At 47.5% G+C, this 28,000-nt stretch overlaps 2 protein-coding genes across 4 annotated transcripts; both read right to left on the bottom strand.

Moving 5' to 3' along the window:
* Positions 1-1,830: 1,830 nt before the first annotated feature.
* Positions 1,831-18,874, bottom strand: LOC122734202 (synaptonemal complex central element protein 1-like). The gene is made up of 11 exons (XM_043974945.1): positions 18,865-18,874; positions 15,369-15,425; positions 14,847-14,921; positions 13,092-13,139; positions 12,891-12,945; positions 10,833-10,922; positions 10,006-10,069; positions 9,505-9,571; positions 9,132-9,270; positions 8,959-9,048; positions 1,831-2,228 (listed from the first exon to the last, which is right to left on the bottom strand). The coding sequence occupies exons 1-11, from the start codon at positions 18,872-18,874 to the stop codon at positions 2,057-2,059; spliced, it is 867 nt and encodes a 288-aa protein (XP_043830880.1). The 3' UTR covers positions 1,831-2,056.
* A 3,735-nt stretch (positions 18,875-22,609) lies between these two features.
* Positions 22,610-27,918, bottom strand: MON1B (MON1 homolog B, secretory trafficking associated). Of its 3 annotated transcripts, none has more exons than XM_043974862.1 (6): positions 27,847-27,918; positions 27,436-27,660; positions 26,869-27,195; positions 25,150-25,957; positions 24,885-25,032; positions 22,610-23,478 (listed from the first exon to the last, which is right to left on the bottom strand). In XM_043974862.1, the coding sequence occupies exons 2-6, from the start codon at positions 27,644-27,646 to the stop codon at positions 23,272-23,274; spliced, it is 1,701 nt and encodes a 566-aa protein (XP_043830797.1). In that variant the 5' UTR covers positions 27,647-27,660; positions 27,847-27,918; the 3' UTR covers positions 22,610-23,271. The 3 variants fall into 3 exon arrangements, with proteins under 3 accessions (XP_043830797.1, XP_043830798.1, XP_043830799.1); XM_043974863.1 differs by having other exon boundaries at positions 27,436-27,656; positions 27,847-27,905; XM_043974864.1 differs by lacking the exon at positions 27,847-27,918 and having other exon boundaries at positions 27,121-27,195; positions 27,436-27,823.
* Between the last annotated feature and the right edge of the window lie 82 nt (positions 27,919-28,000).

Genomic DNA, 28,000 nt, shown 5'->3' on the forward strand with positions numbered 1-28,000 from the left:
CAGCAGCACGTGAATAGCAACCAAGTAGGCTGGCTGGCATTGGCATAATCCAGGACTGGCATTAGCAAATTTTGATTGGACAAGCAGGGAAGAGACTTGAGTGGAAGAGAATGTAAAATACAATACTATCTAATACAATGCCATTGGAGGCTTGAGTAAAGAGGCAATGTGGTTGTTTGTTTGTTTTTCCAGGCGGGGCAATGAGGGTTAAGTGACTTGCCCAGGGTCACAAGGCTAGTAAGTGTCAAGTGTCTGAGGTCAAATTTGAACTCAGATCCTCCTGAATCCAAGGCCAGTGCTTTATCCACTGCACCACCTAGCTGTCCCCAATAACCAATTATTAATTGTTTTTTTTATTTCCTCATCCAGGGACCAGCCCCTGTGTATCAGTCATTCTATATAGGACAAAGATGATAGATGAGATTGGCCTAATCCTCAGGGTACAAGCTCTCCCGGATCTTGGGCAGGACCCCAGCAGAGTAGGAGACCTCACTTCTCTTTAGAATCTAAACAGAATCTAACCTGGATGAATTCCAGCCTCAAAGCATTATGCCCACATCCTTGTGCTCCTCCATTAGAGTTTAGGGTAACCCAGCTCATGAAGGAGAAAACCCCCCAGAGTGGTCTGGGTAGAGATGGATTCCTTTGTCCAGATTGCTGGTGGTCTCATGATCTAGCCACATTCTCAGGAGGGGGAGCTGAAGACTTTTAACACACCTACTCATCAGTTGTTCATCAGCCAGGGCTGATTTCTCCTGTCAGGGGCATTCCCTTTCAAACAATATTTAAGGCATTCAGTGTCTCCACTGGTGTCTTTGGTTGTTGAGGGAGACCAATGATCATTAATTTATTATTGGCTAGCCTATTAAATAAATTGATTATTAATTTTCCAGAAACTCTGTCTCTCAGGATTTTCACTGGTCACAGGTAAGAATAAAAGAGGAAAAAATAAAGTAAAGCATCCTGGCAGGATTTTAACAGTGAGAAGAATCCTGGGGAGAATCTAGTCTGCCCAGAAGGGGGAAAGTTTGGGAGAATCATTGAGGATAAAAAGGCAGAAGAGAAGTCGAATGTTATTGTGAAAACAAACTCTTGTCTCTGTCTGACACGTCCAAGTTGTTCATCTCCAGTCTTGTTTCCCTCATTAGTAAAATCTGGGGGTAGGGAGAGGGAATAAATAATGCTACTTGCACTTTGGAGCTCAAATATCAATTTGACCAGTAGGAAGTCCAAGCTGCAGAGAAGCCTTAAAGTCCAAGCAGGTGTTAGCATCCAATCTACAGGGGAAAAGAGGACTCTTCCAAGACACTCCACAAGAGGAGGCCAGAGGCATAGTACAGGAGGGAAAGGGGGAAAGGCATAGACTAGAGATCAGGATCCAAGTGTGAGACAGTAAAGCAGGCCAAGCACAGGGGCCAAGGAGGCTCCAGAAATACTGCTAAAAGTATAAACCGGGGAGATGGGAGCCCACATAGGGGTCAGACCCCACCTAAGAAGAAAATTCAGTTGTTAGGACAGTATGGGGGGGGGGGCATAGAAATACAGCCAAAACAGGAAGAAAAAGGATTTCTTTATTCAAAAGAGCATACCAGGGGGAAACTAGGTGGCACAGTAGATAAAGCACTGGCCCTGAATTCAGGAGGATCTGAGTTCAAATGTGACCTCAGACCCTAGCTGTGTGACCCTGGGCAAGTCACTTAACCCTCATTGCCCTGCCAAAAATGTGAAAAAAAAGAAGAAAGAAGAACAAAAGAGCATACTAGAGGGTCCTCCCACGGTGGAGATGGGGCCAAAGGACAACGTACTGTCTCTCCAGGCTAGGTTCAGGCCAGGCTGCAATTCCCTTCTGGGGCAAGTGGGTGTGCTCCCCATGAGGCTCTAGGACAAGTCTGAGGCTTGCCCAGTGGGATTCTGCTCCTCCTCCCAGGCCCTTAGGGGCTTCACAACAGGCTACAGACCAAAAAACTGATAAGGATCCCCTTGGAACAAACTTCTAGTAACATCCCTGTCCATCACTATCCCCCTTCCTTTCTCTTTCCTGATCCTCAGAGATTTCCTAAGTAGCCTGGAAAGAAAAGTCCCCTAATCCTGGCTTCTTTGGGGTCTTTAGCTCTCCCAGGGCCCCCTCAGCAACCACACCACTGCCCCCTTCAGCAGCTGCCTCTATGATGCTCCTCTTGGGCCCTCTGATATCACCTTGGCCACCAGCTTCCAACTCCATCTTCAGCCTGGCACGGGAAATGTTAGAAAGATCTACATCAGAATGGCAAGGATCTTAGGAGGCTGGGCCAGAGAGAGGCCCAAACACACACACACACACACACACACACACACACACAAGCACAGAGGCTGACCCAGAGAAATAGGAAAACAGAGACCAACTCTGAGAAATAAGGGCAAAGACACAGAGAAAAACATGCAAAAATGACGAGACACAGACCCAAATATATATATACACACACACACACACACACACCCTTTGACCCAGCAATCCCACTCTTAGGCTTGATTTCCCAAAATGATCAGGGGAAAAAGAAAAGAACCTCTATGTTCTAAAATCTTTCTAGCAGCTCTCTTTGTGGTAGCAAAGAACTGGAAATTGAGGGGATGCTTGTCAACTGGGGAATGGCTGAACAAGTTGTGGTATCTGATTGTGATGGAATCCTACCGTGCTGTAAGAAATGTTGAGCTAGGGGTGGCTAGGTGGTGCAGTGAATAGAGCACCAGCTCTGGAGTCAGGAGGACCTGAGTTCAAATCCAGTCTCAGACACTTAACACTTACTAGCTGTGTGACCCTGGGCAAGTCACTTAACCCCAATTGCCTCACCAAAAAAAAGAAATGTTGAGCTAACATTGTGTGATGATCAGCTATGACTGACTTAGTTCTTTTCAGCAATACAATGATCCAAGATAATTCCAAAAGACTCATGATGGAAAATGTTCTCCACATCCAGAGAAAGAACTGATGGAGTCTGAAGCAGATCAAAGCATATTATTCTCACTTAATGTTTTCGTGGCTTTTTCCTTTTGGTCTGTTTCTTTTTTTTTTCCTTTTCTTTTTAAGATTACTTTATTCGAATTGGATTTGTGTGCAAGAGGGTGTAATTCTTTTTTTTTTCTTTTTCCGGCAAGGCAATGAGGGCTAAGTGACTTGCCCAGGGTCATACAGCTAGTAAGTGTCAAGTATATGAGGTCAGATTTGAACTCAGGTCCTCCTGAATCCAGGGCTGATGCTTTATCCACTGCGCCACCTAGCTACCCCCATGGTCTGTTTCTTCTTATACAATATGACTAATATGGAAATATATTTTACATGATTATACATATATAAACTTGCTTACCATCTTAGGGAGGAGAGAGGGAAGAGGAGGGAATTTGGAATTCAAAATGTTATTTTAAAAATGAATGTTTGGGGCAGCTAGGTGGCGCAGTGGATAAAGCACTGGCCTTGGATTCAGGAGGACCTGAGTTCAAATCCAGCCTCAGATACTTGACACTTACTGGCTGTGTGACCCTGGGCAAGTCATTTAACCCCAATTGCCTCACCAAAAAAAAAAAAGTAAAAAAAAATGAATGTTTAAAATTGTCTTTACATGTAATTGGAAAAAATGAAATACTATTTAAAAGGAAAAAAAGAAATGATGAGCAGACTGATTTTAGAAAAACATGGAAAGACTTACATGAAATAATGAAGAATAAAATGAACAGAACCAAGAGAACACTGTCCACAGGAATAGTAATATTGTTCTAAGAACAACTTTCAACAACTAAGCCATTCTGAATACTATAAATATAAATACAAAGGACCTAGGAAGGAAGATACGATCCCTCTCCAGAGAAAAAACTGATAAATGGAAATATACATAGTAGGGTTTTACATATATGTATATATACAGGCATGTGTGTATGTGTGTCCAATAGTAGTGTTTTCTAGGGCAGAATGGGGAAAGGGAAAAAATAAAAAACGCACATCAGAGAACAAAAGAGAACTCAGAAGAAAGCACAGAAAAGCAGGGTAGTTTTGAAGATGATGTGTACTACTTATTACATAGATTTTCAGAAAAAAGTAAACTGTGAAATGGCAATTCATTGTTGTTGTTTGTCCTTCTCCATAACTGAATTAGATTGAAGTGAGGCAGGGCTGTGCAAAGTCACCAGCCTCGTGGTCTCTTCTAGAGTCATCTGGGTCCAGTGGCAAGATATGTTATTAGGACCACTAGAGATGAGCCCAGATGTGTGAGGCAACTGGGGTTAAGTATCTGAGGTGAGATTTGTACTCAGGTCCTCCCAACTTCAGGACTAGTGCTCTAGCCACTGCACCACCTAAATGGAAATTCATGATTTTATATTGAATACTCTCTTTTTATGTTGTGCTATGTATGCAAAAACGTTCTTTTTTCTGTCTTTATATATTTAAATTCAGAATGAATTTTTTTTTGTTTTGTCTTGTTTTTGTAGGGCAATGGGGGTTAAGTGACTTGCCCAGGGTCACACAGTTAGTAAGTGTCAAGTGTCTGAGGCCGGATTTGAACTCAGGTACTCCTGAATCCAGGGCCAGTGCTTTATCTACTGCGCCACCTAGCCACCCCCGGAATGAATATTTTTTAAATTTAGAAAACGTATGTCCTCACTTATACTCAGGGTGAAATACACAAACCAAGGGGAAGAGAGAGAAAGAGAGAAGATGGAGGCAAGAAAGAGAAGTGTAAAGGAGAGAGTACACCTGCTCGAAAGAGGCACACTCATGAAGAGAGACACAAGAGCCTTCTTGCTGTTCCTTAGAGAGGACAATCTAGCTCTCTGCCCTGTGCCTTTTCTTTTTCTTTCTTTCTTTTTTCTTTTTTGCAGGGCAATGGGGGTTAAGTGACTTGCCCAGGGTCACACAGCTAGCAAGTGTCAAGTGTCTGAGGTCGGATTTGAACTCAGGTCCTCCTGAATCCAAGGCCAGTGCTTTATCCACTGCGCCACCTAGCTGCCAAAATGTAATTTTCTTTTTTTTTTCCTCTTTTTTTTTTTTGGTGGGGCAATGAGGGTTAAGTGACTTGCCCAGGGTCACACAGCTAGTGTCAAGTGTCTGAGGCCATATTTGAACTCAGGTCCTCCTGAATCCAGAGCTGGTGCTTTATCCACTACAGCACCACCTAGCTGCTCTCAGCCCTGTGCCTTTTCAAGGACTGTATTCCATGGCTGAAACATGTCCTTCTCCACCTTCTCCTACTCTCCTCCACCTGTTGGCTTCCCTAGGGTCCTTCATGTCTCAGCTCAAATTCCACCTTCTGCAAAAGGCATTTCCCAGCCTCCTCCACTGCTAGTATCTTTCCTCTGAGATTGCCTCTCATCTATTCTGGCTGTATCTTAGATGCAGATGCTTGTTTGCATATAGTGTTTCCCTCACTAGAACGTGGTTCCTTCTAGGCAGGGACCTTGTTTTGCCTTTCTTTGTATCCCTAGTGCTTAGTCTACTTGCAAACACATCGTAAGCCCTTGATAAATGCTTGTTGATTGACTAACTGATGAATGCATGCATACTGACACAGAAGGGAAGAGAGGCAAGGGAACATATACCTGCACACTGTTAAGGGCTAAAATTCTAGCTAGTCTGTCTAAAATATCTAATGAGTGGTCGCCAATAAATTATAAGCTTTAGCAAGAGTTAGACTTTTAAGCATTTATTAAGGAGAATAAGAATTTGGTAAAGAGAGAGAGAAAGGCCTAGATTTCTATCTATTAAAGGGAGAGAGCATTTCTCGCTCCACTCTCCACCAGCGTCCTCAGGAAAGAGAGCGAGACTGAGCGCCAGTCTCTTCCTTCCTCCTCCCACTAGCCCGCGTCACTTCCTGACACCAAAGAAAAGACTCCTGGTCTTGCCCTCAAAGACCTTCGCTTCATGGGCAGAACTCTTCTACAGTAAGTCTCCAGCAGGTGGCGTCATTCCAATCGTTACAACACACAGGTATCCAGAGGCATACACCCAGAGAGAGATATCCAGATTCACATACACACCTGCATGCCTATATACAGAGGTGTCCAAGGACACCACACCCACATACATAGACACAAAGATCCCCCCCAATCGGTGTTATCCAGACACATACACAGAGGTATGAACACACACACACACACACACACACACACACAGGCACGCACAGCAGCTGTTATCAACATCTAGCAGTCTTTCCTCAATGAGTTCAGAGTCTGGCTCACAGTCTCTCTCTCCTTCCCAACTCCAGCTGCCATATTAGGTGACTTCAATATTCCCTCCTAATTCCTCAGTTTCACATGACCTCTGCCCCACCACTGCTAGCCACAGAGACAGGCATACACTGGATCTTGCCATCACCCACAAATGTACCACTTCTGTGGTAATGAATGCTGAAATTGCCCAATCAGACCATAGTCGGGGGCCATTACATCTCTCCCTCTGCCTCCCAACTTCAAAGATTATTCTTCATCCTCATCATGAACCCCAGCCCCTCTTCTCACCCCTTAGTTCTTCCCCAGGCCATCACCTGACACTGGCTAGTCTCTTCCCTTCTCCATCGCATTGGCAGATTACTTCAACTCTACACTGCCCTCTTATCTCAAGCCCCTTGCCGCCTTGTCCCATCGCTGATCTTGCCCAGTCAAGCCTCAGCGTTGTAGTACCTCCAACTCACTGCCTTCTTTCCTACTCGAGAAACTGGACTGGCTGGGTCCACTCCATGGTGTCAACTGGACCCTCACTATGGCAAGATAACCCTTGTACACCTCCCTTATCCACTCCACCTCCCAGTCTTCACAGCAGCTCTTCCAAACCTTTTCAGCCCTCCTTGAACCTCCCCTGCCCCCACATTCTCAGCTGAGAAACTTGCCTCACATTTTGCTAAAAAAATTGAGACCATTCACCAAGAGCTCCCTCTTTTCCCCTCCTCCTCATCTCATACCAAATGCTTTCCTCTACCATCTCCTCCTTCATCCCCATTCGATAGGAAGAGGTGGCCTTTATTCTTGCAAAGGCTAAGCCCTTTGCTGGCACGTCACCACATTTCATCCTTTCTCTTCCAGCCGATTGCCCCCTTCTTCATCCCTACCTTCTGACTTACCTTCAATCTCTCCCTGTCTACTGGCCTACAAACATGCCCATGTATTCCTCATCCTCAAAAAAATCTTCCCTTGAACCATGCTTCCCCACTGGCTATGGTTCTCTCCTCCCTTTTGTAGCTCCACTCCTTGAGAAGGCTGCCAACAATCGATACCTCCCTTCCTCTCCTCCCCAGTCTGCAGTCTGGATTCCAACCTCCTCATTCAAGTGAAGCTGTTCTCTCCAGTTACCAATAATTTCTTACCATACCTAGTGGACTTCTCTCAATCCTCATCCCTCTTGACTTCTCTGCAGCCCTACTCCACCACCAGACAGAACCTGGGAGGCACCCAGGGCCTACAGGCCCTCTTCAGCCACTGCCAATCACACTCTCCTTGATGCTCTCTTGTGACACTGCTGTCCCCTGGTTCACCGACCTGTATGGCTGTTTCTATGTGGGATCTCTGTCCAGGTCATGGTGGCCCATGGGTATCCCCCAAGGCTCTATCCGGCTACCTTCTCTTTTCCCTCTAAACCATCAGCTCTCATGGATTCAATTATCTATACAGCTAACTCTCAAATATGTTATCCAGTTCTATCCTCTTTCTTGACTCCTAATCTCACATTTTCAACTACCTATTGGCCATATCTAATGGGATATCCCACAGATCTATTACATTCAACATTCTCCAAACTAAACTCTTTTCCTCCAAACTTTTCCCTCTTCCTAACTTCTCTACTAGCAGTGAAGACACCACCACCCTCCCAGTTCTCCAGGCTCGCTCCTCTCCTATCAATGCCAAGTCCCACTGTTTATGCCTTCTGAACCTCGATTGTATATGCCTCCTCTGCCCCTGCCCCCACCATGGTGCAGGCCCCCATCACCTCACACCTGCTGGGGGGTCTGCCTGCCTCCAGGCTCTCCCCATTCCAGGTCACCCTCCATTCGGCCACCAAAGGGATCTTCATTGAGTGCTGCTCTGAGCATGTCACCCCCCTATAATAATCAAATAGAAACTCCTCCATTTGGCTTTTCAAGGCCTTTCTTATCTGGCCCTTTCCTGCCATTCCCCTCTTCTTAAATCTGACTCTTCCCTATGCAGTCTGCAATCCAGGAAACAAGAGCCCTCTCCTTAATGCTACCCCCATCCCTCATCATCTCTGCTCCTTTCAAGCTTCTGCTTTCATTCTACTTTCTGCAGGAAGCCCTTCTCCATCCTTCTTAATGAGAGGGCTTTAGACTCTCTCCATCTTTATCTGGACATAGCAGTTTGCATGTTGTCTCCCCAATTAGACTCCTCGAGAGCTCCTTGAGAGCGTGAACTGTCTTATGCCATTTTTTTGCATCCTCAGTGCTTAGCACAGTGCCTGGCCCATAGTAGGCACTTAATAAATGCTAGCTGACTGACTAATACGAATGAAGGCAGCAGCACACATATGAGCATATATACCCAGGAGGAGACAGACAGACACACATGCACACACATCTTGCTGGGGGACACAAACAGAGGGTTGGGGGGGACACACCCAGAGACACCAAGGGATAGAGAATCACACATATGGAAGGGTACACAAACATAGAAACAGACACACAGACGGAGAGGAAGACAGAGACCTACAGATAGCCACAGAGAGACTGGCAGGTGGAGAGTCAGAGAAATCAACAGAGAGAGAAAGAAAAGAGGGGGAGGAAAGGGAGGAGGAAGAGGGACAAAGGAAGGGGAAGGAGGGGAAGAGAAACAAAGAAAATGACCAAAACCCAGAAGCAGAGACAGAAACTGAAATCCAAAGAAAGACAAATAATCAGAGAGCAATAGAAAGAGGAAGAGGGAGAAAGCGAAGGCAAAAAAGACGGACCCCTCAGGCTGCCTGCTCTTCGGGGACTTGGCCAAGCTCACCTATGGTACTTCTGCTGCAGCTCCTGGTAGTGCTCAGAGGCTGCCTCCAGGAACTGCGTGGCCTTCTTGTTTTCCTCCTCAAACAGATGCCTGGGAAAGGTGGCCCTCATGTCAGCACCACCCTGTACCTTGCCTGACTTTCCCAGCCCCAATCAGTCTTTCCCCTGTCTCACATAGCAGCCGCAGCTTCCTCACTGCAGAGGAAGGCTATTTCACTGTCGTCACCAGTCAAAGATGCAGCCCTGGCCTTGGCGTAAGGCAGCCCAGCCAGTTGTTTTTCAATGGCATCCAGATTCTCCTGAATTAGCCTTCCTGTTGACCAGGAAATGAATTTCAAGTGTCTCCTCATAGACTTCAAGGGTATTCCTCTCTCCATTTGATCTATAACAGCCAGCTTCCCCTCTCTAGTCTCTCTGAATAGGTGGCCACCCAGCTTCAGTCTTGCATGTCCCCAGGGATAAGGAGCTCAGTAATTCACAAATAATTCATCTGCCCCTCCTTGCTCACTCCCTCCCTCCCTCTGTCCTCTCACCGGAGGACCCTTACCCTCCTCCAGGAGCTGATCCTTGCTACCAGCCATATTGTTGATTTCTTGAGACAGCCTCTCTGGTGTCTAATGGAAGGGAGGGCAGCCAGATCTAAGGTTCCCTCCTTCCTCTGAAATTTCCCCCACCTCAGATTACAGAATCTTGAAATTGGATGAGACCTCAGGGGCCATCTTATTCTACCAATACCTAAGTAAGAATCCTTTCTGCAAACCAGTCTATTTCCTTATATAAACCAGGTATATTTCCTTATATGAAATGCAGCTAAGGGCTTTGTTGGACTGGCTATCGCATTCACCTAGTGATCCCATATGATCTCCCACTACTCTCCTAATTCATCTTCTGCTCCAGTTGGACCATGCCGTCACTGCCGCCCCAGCCATCCCCAATCAGATTGGTTTCTGCCTCTATACCTTTGCTCTCACGTTCCCATACCCACCATGACCTGGAATGCTTTCCACCCCATTTCTCTGCTTGGTTTCAACCCTAGAATTTCTCTCACATGTAATTCCCATAGAGCCTTATGCTTTTCCATCAGCTCCTCTAGCTGCTGTTCAAACTCCACTCTGGGAAGAGAAAAACAGACAATTTGCCCAGGCCACCCTCCAATCCTACTTTCCCTGATACCAATTGCAGTCATTGCAGTCATTGCAGTCCTCTGAGGCCCAGTTCCAGCCCCTACTCTTCTTGAAATTCACAACTGATATCATTTACACTGTCACTGCATTTCAGGACTGAAAGGGTACTTAACCAGCAATCGTTCAGCCCTCTCATTTTATAGTTGGAGAAACAGGTCTAGGGAAGCAAAGGGAAGGGATTCTCTTAAGGCTTCATAGTGAGTCAGTGGCAGAACCAGGACAAGACCTCAGGGCTCTTGCCTCCTGATCTAGGGCTCTCTGGGCTGTCTATAGCATTCAGCCTTGGTATGAACTGTTCAAGATGAGAGGCCACATAGTACAGTGAAGAGAGTGCTGGATTCAGTGCATTGCTGTGTAATGTTTATGTTGTGTTGTGTTGTTTTGTGTTGTGTTGTATTATTATGGACTCCCTTCCCTCCCCAGAAGTTTGGTTTCCTGAAATAGAAAGTAAGGAGTTTGGGGTAGATGAACTCTGATAACCCCTTCAGCTCAATATCCTTTCCCTTTGGGAAGGGGCATATTTATTTCTATTTTGCCTCATTCCTGTTGGTCAGGGGGCTAGGCCTGACAGCTTGTTTGGTGTTAGGGACACCCTTCCAGCTCTGAGAGTCTGTGGTTTTAAATCCAATTTACAACAACTGAATTCAGAGGGTATTGAATGCCAGCATAAAACTCAAATAGGAGGTTTTACCTCTGCTTCCTCCTTCTTAGTTTCTCTTCCTGAATCTTAGAATTCAGATCTGTCATCCTGCAGATGCAGTCCTGAGACATAGCCTGTTGTCTTGGAGGAAAAAGGGACAGGGAGAGGAGAGCCAATTCATCCCAAACTTACCTTCTTGGGCATAGCTTAAAATTTACACACACACCTCACCCATCTCCCTTCTTTCAGCTCTGACTTTCTGTGAGTCTCTAAACTATTACAGAGGTATTTTGTTTTGTTGGAATCTGTGTCCCTTTCAAACCTGCTCTGAATTGTGCCTCATATTAGAGAAGTCCTCTGTTATTGGGCAAGGGCCCAGTTTTGGCCTTGAGACTCTGTGAATTTCATATTCTATCTTTTAAAGGAAGCCTTTCCCAACCCCTTTTAACTCTAGTGCCTTCTTTCTTTCAATTATTTCTATTTGTCCTATACATAACTTGTTTGTACATATATATGTGCATGTTGTTTCCCTCATTAGATTGTAAGCATCTTGAGGGCTGGGACTGTCTTTTTTGCCTTTTTTTTGTATCCCTGGTGCTTAGCCGCAGTTCCTGGCAAATAGTAGGTGCTTAATAAATGCTTATTGCTTACCTGACTGTGAGCTGTTGCAGGTCAGTAAGCAAAAGTTGAAGGGAACACTTATACTTAGGGGTTTATTTACCACTCAAAATTATGTCATGGATGAGAGGAGAATTCATCCTCTAACTTGGGGATTAGAGTTTATGATTTCTACGTTCCCTTCTGAATCCCATGCACTGTGACTCTCTAAGTTGATAAACCAACCCCCTTGACTGACACGACTGGATTTTAAGAAGGTCCTTGTAGAGCTGGAATTCTTAATTATTTTTAGTCATGTATGCCTTGAGCTTTGGGTAGCCTAGAAGCCTATGGACACCTTCTTAGAATGTCTTAAAATAATTAAGTAAATTTTAAATAATTAAATTATAATGCTATGTTTCAGTTAGAAGTTAGTGAAAGTCAACATGACTAATGTGAAAATACATATATAACCTATATCAGATTGCTTTCTGTCTTGGGAAGGGAGGAGGGAAAAGAAGGAGGGGAGGGGGGAAAAGTTGGGAACTCAAAATCTTATGAAAACAAATGTTGAAAACTACCTTTACATGTAACTGGAAAAAATAAAATACTATTAAAACTGAAAAAAAAGTTAGTGAAAGTAAAGATATCATTTTTCCCATTCAAGTTCACAGACCCTGGAATCTATCCAGGCATCACAGATTAAGAACCCCTATTCTCTAGTACAGCCAGTCTGACAAACAGCTATTAAACTGTGAATATCCTAACCCACCAGTACTGCTACTAGGGTTACACCCCAATGAGATCAAAGGTGGAGAGCAAAAGGACACATGTACAAAAATCTTTCTAGCAGCTCTTTTTGTGGTGGCACAGAATTGGATACGGAGGGAATGTCCATCAACTGGGGAATGGCTGAACAAATAATGGTATAGGAATGTGATGAAATAATCTGTTGTAGGAAATGATGAAGGGGATGGTTTCAGAGAATTCTGGGAAGACATATATAAACTGATTCAAAGCAAACTGAAGAGAACCAAGAGAACAAGGTAGATAATAATAACACTGGAAAGACAAACAACTTTGAGTGAGTTAAGAACCCTGACCAACCGCGATTCCAGAGGCATGATGTTATGAAGCTTGTACCCCATCTCCTGACAGAGAGGTGCTAGACTAAAGTCCAGATTGAGACATATTTTTTATATAGCCAATGGGGAAATTTTTGCTTGACAATAGATATTTGTAATGTGGGGTTTGTTTTCCTTTCTTTGCCAACAGGGTAAGTGAGAGTGACAAAAAGCAGATTTTTATCAACTGATTAGAAAAAAGAAAAATTTAGTGAAGAACCAAAGAAGCCCTGTTCTAGGATTTAAATTCCACAAATGGCTCCTGGAGAACACTTCAGATCCAGTGGAAGAAGGCAGGAGGCCGGCCCCATGACTTGGCACCACCTCACCAGAAGCCAGACCTAACTCTTGTTTCTTGGCTTTTTCTGGAAGAATATGAACCTCTTACCTCAGGACTCTGCTCTCCTCTTCTCCATAGTGCTGTTGAAGGATGTGCAGGGTTTCTATGATGAGAAAGAGAGGTCAAAAGGAGGCTAAGGCAACATGCCAAAAGGCACCTGGATGATATGGCTCAGCCTCAACAGAGCTTCCGGATAATGAAACCACCCTCTCCTACAAAGGAAGAAGTTCCCCATCAAGGGAGACTTACCCTGCTTCATACTTAAGATTTCCTCCAGATGAGTCTTTTCCATGTTTACTGCAAGAGGCAAAAATTTGACTGAGTGGTCTTCCTTACCTCCATTTTGTACATCCTACATTCAATGAGGTGGCAGTGATCCCTTCAATTTATAGATGGGGAAACTGAGAGCCAGAAAGGTAAAAGGGAGTAGTTGCCTGAGATAGTGTCAGTCAATAAACATTTATTAAGCACCTACTATATGCCAGGCACTGTGCTGTGTAAAGAGGAGTTGTAGTTCACAACTCTAACACTGATTTTCAGTATATCTTAAGTAGGTCCCAAACCTTCCTTGGATTCCATGTATCCCTATTTTCTGGATTCCAGTTTCCCCCATTAATTTAAAATTTTTTTTTTTTTTTAGTGAGGCAATTGGGGTTAAGTGACTTGCCCAGGGTCACACAGCTAGTAAGCGTTAAGTGTCTGAGGCCGGTTTTGAACTCGGGTACTCCTGACTCCAGGGCCAGTGCTCTAGCCACTGTGCCACCTAGCCGCCCTCCCCCATTAATTTTTTAAAGGGGTAGAATAGATGATCTCCAAAGGCTCTTCTAGCTCTGACATTCTCTGTCTATGAACTGAAAAAGGCCAATAAATAGGGATTATACTTATGAGATTTTATTTCTTTAATTCTTGTTCCAAACTAGTTTCATCAGACACAGGTTTGAACTAAATGATTTCATATAGCTTTCCAGCATCACTACTCTGTGATTCTATTATGGTGATTTGTTTTCCACCTCTCCTCACTACTGTGTCAAATGATTAATTGAACCCCTATTTTATTTTATTTTATTCCAATCAGTATTATTCAGTTTCGTATGATTCCATAGGGGTAGCGATTATTTCCATTATACTTGGCTATTAATATGCATTTAGCCAATTAATATTAGTACATATTTTACATATCTCATCTTTAGGGATAATTAGATTAAGGTTAGACAGATTCCTTTTTTTTTTTAATTTAATTTAATTTTTTTATTTTTAGGGCAATGAGGGTTAAGTGACTTGCCCAGGGTCACACAGCTAGTAACTGTTATGTCTGAAGCCGGATTTGAACTCAGGTCTTCCTGAATCCAGGGCCTGTGCTTTATCGACTGCTCCACCTAGCTGCCCCTAGATTCTTTCTTAAAAGAAAGAGGTGGGTTTATAACCTGTAGTTTAAAGTTCTGGTTATATTAGGCCTTAGAGCTTTGAATTGTGGGTTGTAAATTCACTTGCTTAACCATAGGAAGCTAATTAGAGGACCTTCACCCTTTAATGTCTGATGAGTAAGTGACCAAGCCCAGCATGGCTGAGGTGTCCTAACAATATGGGAAGTCCTCCAGCTTCCTTTCTTCCCTCTATCCTTCATCATCCCTCTCTATTGCCCAACATGGGGAAACAGCTTTGGACACTTGGCCAATGGGCAGGTGACTAAATGTAAGAGAAATAAGCAGTATCCCTATGGAATCTCACTAAACTGAATCATAGAGATTGGAATAAAACAGGGGTTAAACGAATCATTTGACACACTACTTAGCATAGAGCCAGAGAGAGAGAGAGAGAGAGAGAGAGAGAGAGAGAGAGAGAAACCCTATACCTATAGAGAGAAGGTATAAAATTGCATTTGCTAAACTCAGTTCTTGGAAGTATATGCTAATGCTCAGCTTCTCCCTGACTCCTGTAAACATAAATGGGTGGAGAGCTACATATGCCTCTGGGCAATCCAAGGACTCCGCTAAAATGGCCTACATTCATCCAGTTCTTTCTTCAATACTTCCCTTTCCGCCTGGCTTTCCCGAAGCTCCTCGTTTGCAATTTTGTGGGCTAGAGAAAACAGACACCAAGGAAGAGATTTATGAGTGGGGGTCCTAGCCTAGACTGCCCTCAAGTGGCTGGGGGATGCTAAGACCATTCATTTTACAGTAGAGGTGATGGAGACTCAATAAGAGGGAGGGACTTTCTCAAGATCACCCAGTTATTGCAGGAGCTAAGGTTAAGGAATGTTTTCCTGAATCCTAGTCTAGTGCCTTCCCTTCCATTCTCTTTGTCCACTCTTTGAGGCTCAGCTCTAGTGTCACCTCCCCTGGGACATTTTCCGCAGCTAGGTTAGACTAACCAGATTTCATCCTCCTCTAATGGAAGAGAGAGGAGGAAGGGTAGGAAGAATGTCAGAATGAAGGGCCACACTTGTGGAGGGAACTGATAGTTCTACTTGGCAGCCTGAGCTCCCCAAAGGTTTAAGATTTGGACTTTCCTTGCTCCTCAGCTCACCTTTTTGCAGTTCATTAATTATATTGGTCATTTCTTCAATTCTGGGATTACAGTTCTCTGTTATGGAAGGAGAGAAAAGTTAGGCCTTTGGGTTAATAACAGCAACATTTTCATAGTGCCTTAGGGTTTGCAAAGCACTGTACATGCTTCCTCACTGGATCCTCGCAACAACCCTAGGAGATAAGTGCCATGAGCATTACCACTATTTTACAGAAACTGAGGAGAGAGAAGTGAAGCGACTTGCCCAGGATCACACAGTTTACAAATGTCTGAGGCTGGATTTGAATTTTCCTGTCAATACCATCAAAAAGCAACCAACCAACCGCAATGCTCATCAGTGTTGTACATGGGGTTTGGAGTCGGAAGAACCAGGGCTGGAATCCTAGCTCTAAAGGAGAGCGAAGACATATTCATTAGACAAACAGCTGATGAGAATGTCTTGATTTCCCCCTAGTTCCTCCCTTTGTTCCAATTCAACACTTTTGCTGATTCCATGTAATTCGCCTCGTTTCTTGTTAGCTTCATAATAACAGAGTGACATTTCATGTGGCCCATGGGCAGCAAACAGGTGCCGGAGTATATCAGAAGTTCTTAAATGTTTTGGTAATTGTATGTCAATATAATTAGATCCCCTTTTCATTCTATATATTTAATTTTATGCACTTAAAAACCTTCTGAGGAGGGGTCCATAGGTTTCTCCAGACTGCCAAAGGGGTCTATGACACAAATAAGGTTAAGGACCCTTGAACCACCAAGCTATAACATCCTGATTTCCCATTGTTATTTAGTAATTTTTTTTCAATTGTGTCCATTTGGATTTTCTTGGAAGGATTTGCTATTATTAGAAGGATTTGCTATTTCTTTCTCTGCCTCCTTTTTGTTTTTATTTTTTGGTGAGGCAATTGGGGTTAAGTGACTTGCCCAAGGTCACACAGCTAGTAAGTGTTAAGTGTCTGATGTTGGATTTGAACTCAGGTCCTCCTGAATCCAGGGCAGGTGCTATACCTAGCTGCTCATCCCCTGCAACCATCCACAAATCACCATGGACCTGTTTGTTTGCTTCCCTGTAAAATTAACACGAGCAAAATGAAAACCATCATTGGACCCTTATAGCTCTAAAAGCTTTGGAATCTCTAAGCCCCTGCCCCCAGAAACTGATATTGGTCCTTTTGGTTAAATGGGGATGATAGGATTATAAGGTCTTTTGGGTCCAACTCAGCTATAAGATACTTGGGTACATTGATCTCCCTTCTAGGAAGACCTCTGTAGAGCTTTACAGTCACTCATGAGCCAGCACTTCAGGGGCTTGGGTTGATCTTTGAGGAGGATTTTTGTATGATTTTGTATGATTTTTGTAGGTCTCAGTGGTTTTTTTTTGGCGGGGCAATGGGGGTTAAGTGACTTGCCCAGGGTCACACAGCTAATAAGTGTCAAGTGTCTGAGGTCGGATTTGAACTCAGGTCCTCCTGAATCCAGGGCCGGTGTTTTATCCACTGCGCCACCTAGGCACTCCCGGTCTCAGTTTTCTTACCCATAAAATGAGAAAGTTGGCTTTAATGATCTCTAACATCTTTGTTGTGTCCTGAGGAAGCTGTATGGAGGTCAAGAAGCAACAGTTGGAACCAAACATGGGGGTAAGATTGGAAAAGGGCTGTGTATTGTCACTTTAACTTATGTGAAGAGTACATCATGTGAAATGCCAGTTTGTTTAAATCAAAAGCCAGAATTAAGGATGCTGGGAGAAATATCAACAATCTCAGATATGCAGATGTTACCACTCTGCTGGCAGAAGAAGCTTCTTGATAACGGTGAAAGAGAAGAGTGTAAAAGTTGGCTTGAAACTTAACATCACAAAAACAAAGATCAGGGGCAGCTAGGTGGCACAGTGGATAAAGCACGGGCCTTGGATTCAGGAGGACCTGAGTTCAAATCCAGTCTCAGACATTTGACACTAGCTGTGTGACCCTGGGCAAGTCACTTAACCCTCATTGCCCCGCAAAAAAACCCCAAAAATCCAAAACCAAAAAAACCCAAACAAAACAACCAAAGATCATAGCAACTGGTCCTATCACTTCCTGGCAAATGGAGAAGAAATGGAATGGAAGTGTCAGATTTTATATTCTTAAGCTCAAAGACCACAGTAGGCAGTGACTGCAGGCATCAATTAAAAGACACTTGCTCCTTGGAAGGAAAGCTATGGCAAACCTGGACAGCAGCAGACTGATCACCTTGGACAAAGGTCCGCTTGGTCAAAGCTATGGTTTTCCAGTAGAGATGAAGGACTGAGAATTGGACTTTAAGGAAAGCTAAGTGCCGCAGAATCTATGCTCTTGAAATGCTGGGGAAGACTTCTGAGAGTCCCTTGGACAGAAAGGAGATGAAATCAGTCAAGAAATGAATCCAGGCTCTTCACTGGAAGGACAAATACCGCAGCAGAAGCTGAAATCCTTTGGCCACAGAATGAGAAGATGGGACTCACTGGAAGAGACCTTGATGTTGGGGAAGTGAAGGCAAAAGGAGAAGGGGCCAGAAGAGCATGAGATGGATGGAGAGTGTCATGCAAGCAATGAACATGAGCTTGGGCAGACTTCGGGAGACAGGGGAGGCCAGAAGGGCCTGGTGTGTTGTGGTCCATAGGGTCATGAAGAGTCAGACATGACAACAATAAGCATCTTCCCAACTATAAAAGTGGATCTCGAGGTAGCTAGGTGGCGCAGTGGATAGAGCACCAGCCCTGGAGTCAGGAGGACCTGAGTTCAAATCTGACCTCAGAAACTTAACACTTACTAGCTGTGTGACCCTCGGCAAGTCACTTAACCCCAATTGCCTCACTAAAAAAAAAAAAAAAGTGGATCTTCATCTGATCAGAATAGCTCATGTTTCTATGGTGCCTGAAGGTCTGTAAAGAGCTTTATTATTTATTATTATTTATATTATCTCATTTTACTCTCAAAACAACCAGGTAAAGCAGGTGCTGTTATTATCCCCTCTTTATAGACAATGAAACTAAGACTCAGAGGAGTTAAATGACTCCTCCCTCCCTCATGTCTGAGGTAAGGTTAGAACCCAGGTCACTCATGGCCCCAAGCCCAGAAGCCTCCATCACGCTGCCTCTGATATGAAAAGGGAGTCAGCCTTATATCCTCCACTCTCATGGCTCTTTTGCACTGCAACATCTCCTACTTCTCTTTGGGCCTTCAGATCTATGGTTCCTTTTGATTTGGAATGCCATGCACTGTGAACCCACTGATTGTCAGGTATCAAGATCTGGTATTGATCATTCCCTTTTTAGAAAGGTCCTGAGTTGCAAATTTTTCCTTCCCCGCTCCCCCCCCCCCCCATGCCTTAACAGGGCTCTTGGAATCTTTGTCAAAGCAACTAGAGTATTCGTCTTTGGAAGATGACCCTGTGCTCAAAGGAAGGGTGCTTGCTGATGAGATCAAGGGGCCCAGAAAGAGGTCACTCAGGGTCAGCAGCCTGTGCAAGAACATATTACCTTTCTCCATTCTCTTGATTAACCAGAGCAGGCCTTCTGTTATCACCAAATACTTGGGTTGTGCTCCCTAAAGAAAAACAAAATACAGTTAAGGAAAAGTTTGGATCCAATCTCAATTCCTTCACACGGAGAAGGCAGCCTGCCACGGAGGATGCTGAATTGAAATTCTGGGCATAGATTTGTTTTTTTACTCTTGTAAAGGGCTTTCTTTTTTTCCCTAAGTAGTTTCCTTCCATTCTAAAAATTAATGGAGCTCAGGGCCAGGACAGCCTTTGGAGTGAATTTGAACCTAGTCACAGATTTTCCTGAGCTCCACCACTTTTTTCACAGAAATGAAATGGGGAGGGAGAAAAACTCTGATGAAGGGAGGGAAAATTGGGAGCATTGGGACATAGTAGGGTCTTTCAGGGACCTGGTATATAAGGGATTGGAAACAATCATGAGGATTCAGGAGCATACGAGTCATCTTACTGCTATGGATACTTAAAGGGAATCTTGAACACATACACTCCTTTTAAAAATAACACCAAGGGGGCAGCTAGATGGCGAAGTGGATAGAGCACCGGCCCTGGAGTCAGGAGGACCTGAGTTTAAATCCAACCTCAGACACTTAACACTTACTAGCTGTGTGACCCTGGGCAAGTCACTTAACCCCAACTGCCTCACCAAAAAATAAAAAAATAAAATGGTGAAGTACTCTAAAATAAAAAAACAACCCCCAAAACGAATTGAAGAAAACATATACCAGAGGAGTGGAGACATGGAAGGTGGACAGTCAGGTATATCGTATACATTAGGGTGGGGGCAGGTTTTGTGCACAGCTGGTGCACATTTTCCAAGATCAATAACATCCCAGACAGCGAACTGGACTTGAGGGAAGCAGGGCTACCCAAAATTGGTGCCTCACTCTCTCTTCCCGAGTCATTCCTGAGTCCAGTGGCAAGACAGAAATCAGGATGCCTGGGGATGGCCTGGGTTCAGGGAATGGCCTTGGGGTCTTCAATGTGTGACCAAGCTCTAAGCACTCCACAAAGTGCTCTCATCTGCCCATTCTGCAGAGGGAATGCTTCCCTTGCTTGGGGTAGATACCCCCTAACTCCTGAGCAGCTTTGAGGCCTGTCAGTTACCTTCAACCTGGTCTGCCCCTGTTCCAAGACGTTCACCTGGGTGGCAGTTGTGCGGGCCATAGCTTCTAGAAGCCACAGGTGAGAGCTGGGAGCCTCAGCAGCCCTCCCTGAACACTCCCCACACCCCTAGAGGCAGGAAGCCCCAAGTTCCAATCTGGCCTCTGATACCCACTAGCTGTGTGACTGTGGGCAGGTCACTTCACCCTGTCTGCCTCAGTTTCTTCATCTGTCAAATGAGCCCAAGAAGGAAGTGCAAACCACTCCAGCATCTGTGTCAAGAAAACCCCAGATGGGTTCACAATTTAGAAGAGTGTAACTCAAAATAGGTCAACGCCAGGGAGTTACAGGGTCTGTCAGGGCAAAATGGTGTGTGTGTGGGGGGGGGGAACTGGGTAGTCCAATTCGGATCGAAACGGCCGTTTCTTAGAGCAAGGGCCCTGGACCTGAGTTCACGACATTTACTAGCTGTGTGACCCTGGGCAAGTCACTTAACCCTCATTGCCTCCCAAAACCAAACCAAGAAATGGCCCTTTCTTTGGCGCTAGAGAAAGTGACCAGGCTTAGGTCAAGGACTCTACTCCGGGGAGGTCTCAGACTCCCTCCAACCCACAGGAAGGGGGCCAAAGCTGACAAGGGGATGTTCCTTTGGGGGGCGGGGGCGCAGCTCCCGGTGCTCTGGCGCGTCGTGGGGCGCTGCCCCCTGCGGGAGCCCCCCCAAAGGAATGCGCCCTGGGGCCTTCAGCCCCGTTCCGGCCTTCCTCAGGGCGGGGCCCCGCTCGCTCCCTCGCCCTCGGGCCGGATTCACCTTCTCTCGCGGGCCTGGCTCTCCTCTGGAGCCCGCTCGCGAGCTGCCCCTTTCCCGCCCTTTTCCCACGGCCCAGGGCACATGCGCAGAGCCAAGTAGCCCAAAGGCGTCCCGAGCGTGCTGAGCTTGGAGCTTTCCGGAAAGAGGCGAGCGGCCCAGGCGCAGGTGCGCATGCGTCCGTGGGGCCCGCGGGGCCCGGCGGCGGAGCCCCTCCCCTCCCCCCTCTCCCCTCCCTCCTCTGCCCTCACTGCTGCTGCCCCCCCAGATTCCTCTAAATCGCCCAGTACCCAAGCGTTCATGGAGCGCCTCGAGGGCCTGCTCTAGAGCTGGGCTCAAGCTGTGCCTTCACCAACACCCCCTACTTGCCCAAGCGGGGCATGCATGCCAGGTTCCCGGAAAAGGGATCAGGCAGGACGCCCCACCCTAGAGCGGGCAGCGACACTGCAACACAAGGCCTGACTATTGAGGGTTCCAAGAGGAGAGGATGAGAGTCGAAGATTCCAACCACGGGGAAGGGGGAAGTTGGGGGGGGCAGGGGGCCGCGGAGGCAGGTGATGCTGTCCAGCCAACAGCAATCGGGGCAGTTAGGTGGCATGAAGGATATAGCACTAGACATGGAGTCAAGTTCTGAATTCGAATCCACTCTCAGATTCTTCCTAGCTGGGTGACCTTGGGCAAGTCAGTTCACCTCTGCCTCAGTTTCCTCAACAGTAAAAAGGAGAATCCTAGTAGGACCTCTCTCTCAGGGTTGTTGTGAGGATCTAATGAGATGACATTTACAAAGTGCTAAAGTGCAATAAGAGGGAGTACAATAGACATTCTCTGGTGTGAGTCAGGATAGGTAGGTGGCACTGAAGGCCCAAGTTAACTATGGAGCATAGTGGATTTGCCATAGCACAGGGAGGAAGGGGTTAGGGATTGAGGGGCAGTGAAGACAGTTGGGGATGGAGAATGGGACTTTTTGGCCAGGGGTTCAGAATCACTGGTATGGGGAAAATGAGGTGAAGGGGACCCCTGAAGAATGGGTTCAAAGTGTCTGTGGCTGGAGATACATGATTCCTGTTCAGTTTTCCCAAGAGGCAGGAGCGGGTCACAGGTCTGGATGGCTTGGGTGGCAGGGGCAGGGGCAGAAATGGCCCTCAGGGCACTGGAGAAGACAGATCCTGAAGGCAGGACTCCTCTAAAGGCCCTTGGGGTGGGGGGTGTAGGTTGTTGAATGGTCTGCTAAGTAAATCTCCTTTCTGTTAACCCATCAGTGACCTCCATCTGTTTTTTAGGGCCAAGGGCTCAGCCCAAAACACCAGAGCCTCCAGATGGGTGTTGGCCAGGCAGGATTCCAACCCAGATGCTGTGACTGCATCTGTCTCAGCTGCCTCCCATCCAACACAATCTGTCAAGAGGCAGGAGGGAGGGAGGTGTGCAGGAAGGCCCAGGTCAGAATCTGGGGGAAACGCCAGAGTCAGGGGGAGAGACATGGATGAAGAACCAACCTAACAGCCTGAAGAGTCCAACCAGGAGGAGATGAACCTGAAAAGGGCTCTGTCCCAAGGACTCTCCTGGAGTCAGGTTCTCAGCAGCTGTGGTCTTAGCACCCTTGCACCCCAATCCAGCTGCTATTTCCTTTCCTCTGCACATGTTGGATTGCCCATCCAGTCCTTCCATGGCAGGAATCCCTCAGCTCCACCAATGTGCCAATATGCAAACCTTCCCTGCTAAAATGAGGGCTGATTCAATCCCTCCCAGTGGGTGAAAATTATGTGGCATCTCTCACTTCTTAGTCCAGTCTGGGAAAAAGTCAAGGAAGGGGCCAGTCTGATTTTGAAAACCTTTTATTATTTCCGCAAATATTGAAGTCAGTGCCTCCAGGTGGTCCCAGGCTAGGCAGACAGAGGCAGGGCAGGGGGGGGGGGCCAAAGATAGACCCTGAGGCCAGGAGGAACTGTTCAGAACATGGCAGCCGGTCCTGGCTGAGCCCACTGGGGAGAGAGGCAGATGATGCCTCTCAGGGACTCACACATAGACTGCAGACTGAGACAGTCAAATAGAACAGCATGCTTGAGAGATGAGCCTACCCAGAGACAGCCTGGGGTAGCCACAACCTCAGAGCAAGCCACAAAAAGCTTGATCCTCCTAGGCAGACATCCCCCCCCCCCCCGCCTCCCCATCACACTCAAGATGCACTTTAGCACCCAGCCACTGACGCATGGAAAAACACTCCCCCCCAAACTGATTCTTATGGACACAGAAACAGACCCTCACAGCTTCCTGAGGACACTTGGCCTTCGAGTAGCAAGAGAAAGGGAGGACACTCCCTCCTCTAAACCTTGGTCAAGGAATGGGGCCCTTCTCATGTGCCTAGTAGCCACCCAACTCCCCCCAAGACAAGCCAAGAAAGGGATCAATAGGGCCCCAACCTTCTCACTCCCCAGGCCAGCAGACTAAGGTGCAACAGGGGCATGGACTTGTAGCAGGCTCTCAAAGGCCATTCTCCAGGGCAGAGTCGGTCCTGTTGGGCCCACGCCGGGCTGGGCCAGGGGCCGTCGAGTACTTTGGGGGATATCGGATGAAGAGTCGGTCCTCCTCCCTCTTCAGCCACCGCAGGAGCTTTGTCACAGCATGGATGGCACCTGATTTAGTCACCAGTGGGTTAAAGCAGCCATAAAGCTCAAATTTGGGTGTCACCTGAGAGGAGAGATCAGGAGTCAAAGTCCTGGATGCCCTTCCTGGGCCCACAAAACAAAGGGGGTGCCATCACAGAGCCCCAACCTTTTCTGAGAGAAGACCTTCGACATAGTGATTGCAGCATGGAACCAGGGAGACCAAAGCTGCTTCTACCTCAGCTCCAGAAGCTTTGGACCCACTGCCCTCAGTTTCCTCCTTCATAAAATGAAGTTAAGTTGAATGACCTCTAAGTCCCTCCCAGCTCCAGCTTCATCACCGCTAGGCCTCCTTGCTGCCAAGAAGCTGGACTCTGTGTTCTCCCCGCCCCCTCCCTCTGCAAAGCCCCCTCCCCCAATTCCACCAAGCGCTCCCCTCCCCTACACTTTGATGAAGCTCTTGGTGACATCACAGGGCAGTCAAGTCCCATTTTGGGGGTAAATGACTTGGCTAAAGCTCTGCCCTTCTAGAACGCCAGCTATTCTGAGTGGCTGAGCTTTCCCTGGGAAGTGAGTGGAGCAGTTGGTTGGACATAAAGTTTGGGGACTTTAAAACCTGATTCATCTGGATGCAGATTGAACCAAACTGTTTCTACTTTTTTGGGTTTTTTCTTTTTTGAGGTTTTCCCTTTTGCTCTGATTCTTCTTTCACAGCATGACTAATACAGAAATATGTTTAATGGAATTGTACATGTATGACCTATATCAGATTGCTTGCTGTCTTGGGGAGAAGGGAGGAAAATTTGGAACTAAAATCTTATAAAAACAAATGTTGAGGGGCCAGCTAGGTGGCACAGTGGATAGAGCACCGGCCCTGGAGTCAGGAGGACCTGAGTTCAAATCAGGCCTCAGACACTTAACACTTACTAGCTATGTGACCCTGGGCAAGTCACTTAACCACAACTGCCTCTCACACACACACACACACACACACACACACACACACACACACACACACACACACAAAAACCAACAAAAAACCAAATCTGGCCTCAGACACTTGACACTTACTAGCTGTGTGACCCTGGGCAAGTCATTTAACCCTCATTGACCCACCAAAAAAAAACAAACAAAAAAAGTGATGGGGAAGTATTTTTCTTCCTAAATACCCCTCTGACTCTGAGTCCCCTACCAGATCATTGGCTAACCCTCCCCAGTGTCCTGGGCAACAAGCCTCTAAAGGGGTGTGTGTGTGTGTAAATGCTTTTGTGAACCTCCAGACTGCCCTTTGAGGGCATACTCACTCCATCCCCCTCCCTCCTGCAGAGCAGTCTTTGAGTCTGGGCAAGGGGCTCTGGATACCATTGAAGCTTGGTGTTTGTTTAATTGAAATGCTGTGAACCCCAGAGAGTCAGAGAGGAGGGAAACCTCATTGTCCTTAGGGGCTTCTGTCTCTTTCCCACGTAAAGACACTTGAGGATTCCAGCTCACCCAAGCAAGCAGGGTCTCCTTCTCAGCCACGTGGTAGATGAGACGAAGAGGCCTGGATGGAGAATGCAGACGCCCGTGCAGGTGATAGTAGAGGTCAAAGAGTCTCTGGCGCTCACACTCACTGGCATATGGCCCCTCCATCTCTGGGCTGGTGGGGAATGAGGGTTAGAAGGGACAGTCAAAAGGGATCCTTCTCCCCTTTTTCCTCTTCCCTCCTCCACCTCCCTCCTTCCTGCCCTCCCAGAACTGAGGACCCAACAGTCACCTGGTGAACTGTGGCAGCTGTCGATAGTTGTCAGGGATGTCAAAAGGCTTGTAGAGGAAGTGCCGTAGGTCGGGTGCACCAACTGCACTGACCCCATAGGAGGGCAACCCTACCCCACCACCAGCCAGAACCCGGGAGGCACCCAGGGCCTGCAAGCCCTCTTCAACTATCCGCTTACAGCCAGCCAGGGCATGGAAGGCCTCTCGGTCAGTGGAGAGGAGCACAAGGCAGATAGCATAGTCAGTGTTATCACCTAGGTAGCTAACATAAGCATAAAAAAAGCCATCGGGGTTGAATCGAGGCAGGCAGACTGGAGCCCAGACCTCCCCAGCCCGGAAGGCAGAAGACGCTCCCACTAAATTCAAGAGCAGGTGGAGATCAGCCGGGTCGAGGCGGCAGTCTTCCAGGACGGCCCTCTCTTGGGCTGCTGTGACTAGGTGGCGGCCAGCAGCCAAGATGGAGAAGGCCAGGCTGGGTGCTGTGGCCCGCTGCAGGAGGGCACCTAGGCTGTCCCGGAATGGGGCAGGCAGGGGCAGGCAACGCACAGCACCCAGCAGGAAACCTGGCTCCCGCTCAGCCCCATCTAGCAGGCTGTCAAGGATTCGCTCTGAGCCAGCCAGTAGCCTGCGCAAGTCATAGCTCCTCTGGCGCTCAAACACTCGGGCCACGCCAGCTCGAGTTAGCACGCTCACAATCTGGGCGTGCACTCCAAGGAGCTCACACCGAAGCTGTGCAGCTGACTGGGGGGTCCTGGACACTGCAACCAGCACTAGTGGGCCCTGCTGCAAGAAGACCAATGTTCGATCATCTGTCATGGAGGAAGGAGAAGCAAATGAAGGAGATGAAGGCAAACACATAAGTCCCTTCCTGCTCTCCCCAGCAAGTTGTTTACCCTCTACCAGTTCCTGACATTCAAACCCTGAGGGGAAAAAACGGGTGGCTGTCAGTGACTCACTGTGTGACCATGGACAAGTTCATTCTTCTTTTTTTTTTTTTTTAGTGAGGCAATTGGGGTTAAGTGACTTGCCCAGGGTCACACAGCTAGTAAGTGTTAAGTGTCTGAGGCCTAATTTGAACTCAGGTCCTCCTGACTCCAGGGCCAGTGCTCTATCCACTGCGCCACCTAGCTGCCCCAAGTTCATTCTTCTTACTGGGCCTGCTGCCTCCTTGGAAAAATGTGGGGATGATCTTTAAGTCTCCTTCCGGGTCTCATAGGTGATATTCTGAGTTGGAAGGCCTCACCGTACTTAGGAATTTAGACCCTGATCCAAGGTGAATCTTTTATGGAAATGGAACTCAGCCTAGTGCGATAGAAAAAGCCCTGGATCGGGAATCAGTGTACTTGGTTTCAAATCTGTCTCCAATTCAGCTGCTTACTACTTGTGTGACCTTGGGTTCATCATTCACACTTTTCACACTTCTTAGAACCTTTTTCATCTGTCAAACAAAGGCCTTGGCCTATATAGTTCATGACGTCTTTCCGGTTCAAAATCTATGCTTCAGAAGGAAAGGGTGAGAGGAGAGGACTTTTTACAAAACCCTGGAGGAGACCACCTTGGGCCCCTCTGGGCTTTTCTAGGAAGAGAAGGGAGAGCTTGGGCGAGGCAACAGGTGACACAAAGGTTGCATTCTGGTAATGAGTGAAAGAGAGACAGAGAGAGAAAGAGTGAGTGTGTGTGTGTAACTGTGTTTGGGGAAAAAGGATAAGGTGGTCCCTACCTGAGTAGATAGAACGGATGGCATTGTCCCCACTTTGAATGAATGAGACTAGGGCCATCATCACACCCATGGTGGCAGACAGGGCCTCCTCATTGCCATATCGGGAATAGATGGGCTTTCCAGCCTCACTCAGCACGAACACATGCTTTCGCCTGCTTCGCCAACCCTCAGCCGTCACATCCTCCTCATCTCGAGGTCCTGGAGTGGACAGTTCCCCTCTTTGGCTGGTGTCACCACTGCCAGGCATTTTACCTGGCTTTCCTGAGTCCTTGGTTCCTTCCTTATCCTTTTCCTCCAAGGAGGTCTGGCTGGACAGCTCATGCACACCTGAAACAAAAGGCCTTCTGTGAGTCTTCTGTTGACTGTCCTGTCCAGTTTCCAGGAAGCTACCATCGGTTAGATAGATACCCCCTTCTCCAAGAAGCCTTTCTGGGTTTGCTACAGTCCCGATCGACCTAGATGTCAGCCCTCTTCTCCTAAGCCGTTTGGGGCAGCACCCAGCCCCTTCACACAAAGCCTGATGCCCCCAGCTTGAGTTGGGGGTGCTGTAGTGGTGGGGAGGCTCACCTAGGTGGGCGGGGGCTTCTTCCTCGGGCCCAGTCAGGGCCCCCTGAACCTCCTCGTCAGCCCTGGGGGGTCCACGAGACTCCTGGCTGCCGGGGGCTCCCAAAGGCTCCTCGTCACTGGCAACTGTAAAAGGCCTCGCGGGGTCACTGGAGGCTTCCGGGGCTGGAGCGGAGCCGCCGCAAACGCTTCCTCCGGCCTCCACGTCCTCCATGTCCGCAGCCCTGGCTTGGGGCAGAACAGTTCCTTGAGTGCCTGGAGGTTCCTCCAGCCCGCCTGCCTTCCATTGACCCCCCTGATCCTATGGAGGCAAATGGGGCGAAGAAAGGCCACTCCCAGGCCGGCCCTCGCCCCGGCCCCGGCCGCCATCATCACCGCTCCCCCCTCGCCCGGGCCCCAGCGCGCAGGACTCACCCTGGGGCCTCTAGGCCGCTGCCCGGGGGAAGAGGGCAGGAGCAGCGCGCCGGGGCCGGGGCCGGGCCGGGGGCCGAGGGCGGGGCCGGGGCCGGGGCCGAGGGCGGGGCCGGGGCCGAGGGCGGGGCCTGCGTTCGTAGGCTCCGGGCCCCGC

This window comes from Dromiciops gliroides, chromosome X (assembly GCF_019393635.1).
Source record: "Dromiciops gliroides isolate mDroGli1 chromosome X, mDroGli1.pri, whole genome shotgun sequence".
NCBI classification, from domain to species: domain Eukaryota; kingdom Metazoa; phylum Chordata; class Mammalia; order Microbiotheria; family Microbiotheriidae; genus Dromiciops; species Dromiciops gliroides.

Bases quoted from the DNA above. Each gene is read 5' to 3' on its own strand.
- LOC122734202 (XM_043974945.1), bottom strand. The intron at 9,271-9,504 runs GTAAGGGTCCTC...CCTGGTCAACAG, and splicing joins GGATCAGCTCCTGGAGGAGG to GAAGGCTAATTCAGGAGAAT. The intron at 2,229-8,958 runs GTGAGCTTGGCC...TTCCCGTGCCAG, and splicing joins CTGCAGCAGAAGTACCATAG to GCTGAAGATGGAGTTGGAAG.
- MON1B (XM_043974862.1), bottom strand. From the start codon at position 27,646: ATGGAGGACGTGGAGGCCGGAGGAAGCGTTTGCGGCGGCTCCGCTCCA. The intron at 27,196-27,435 runs GTGAGCCTCCCC...CTTTTGTTTCAG, and splicing joins AGAAGCCCCCGCCCACCTAG to GTGTGCATGAGCTGTCCAGC. The intron at 25,958-26,868 runs GTAGGGACCACC...CCTCCATGACAG, and splicing joins CATCCGTTCTATCTACTCAG to ATGATCGAACATTGGTCTTC.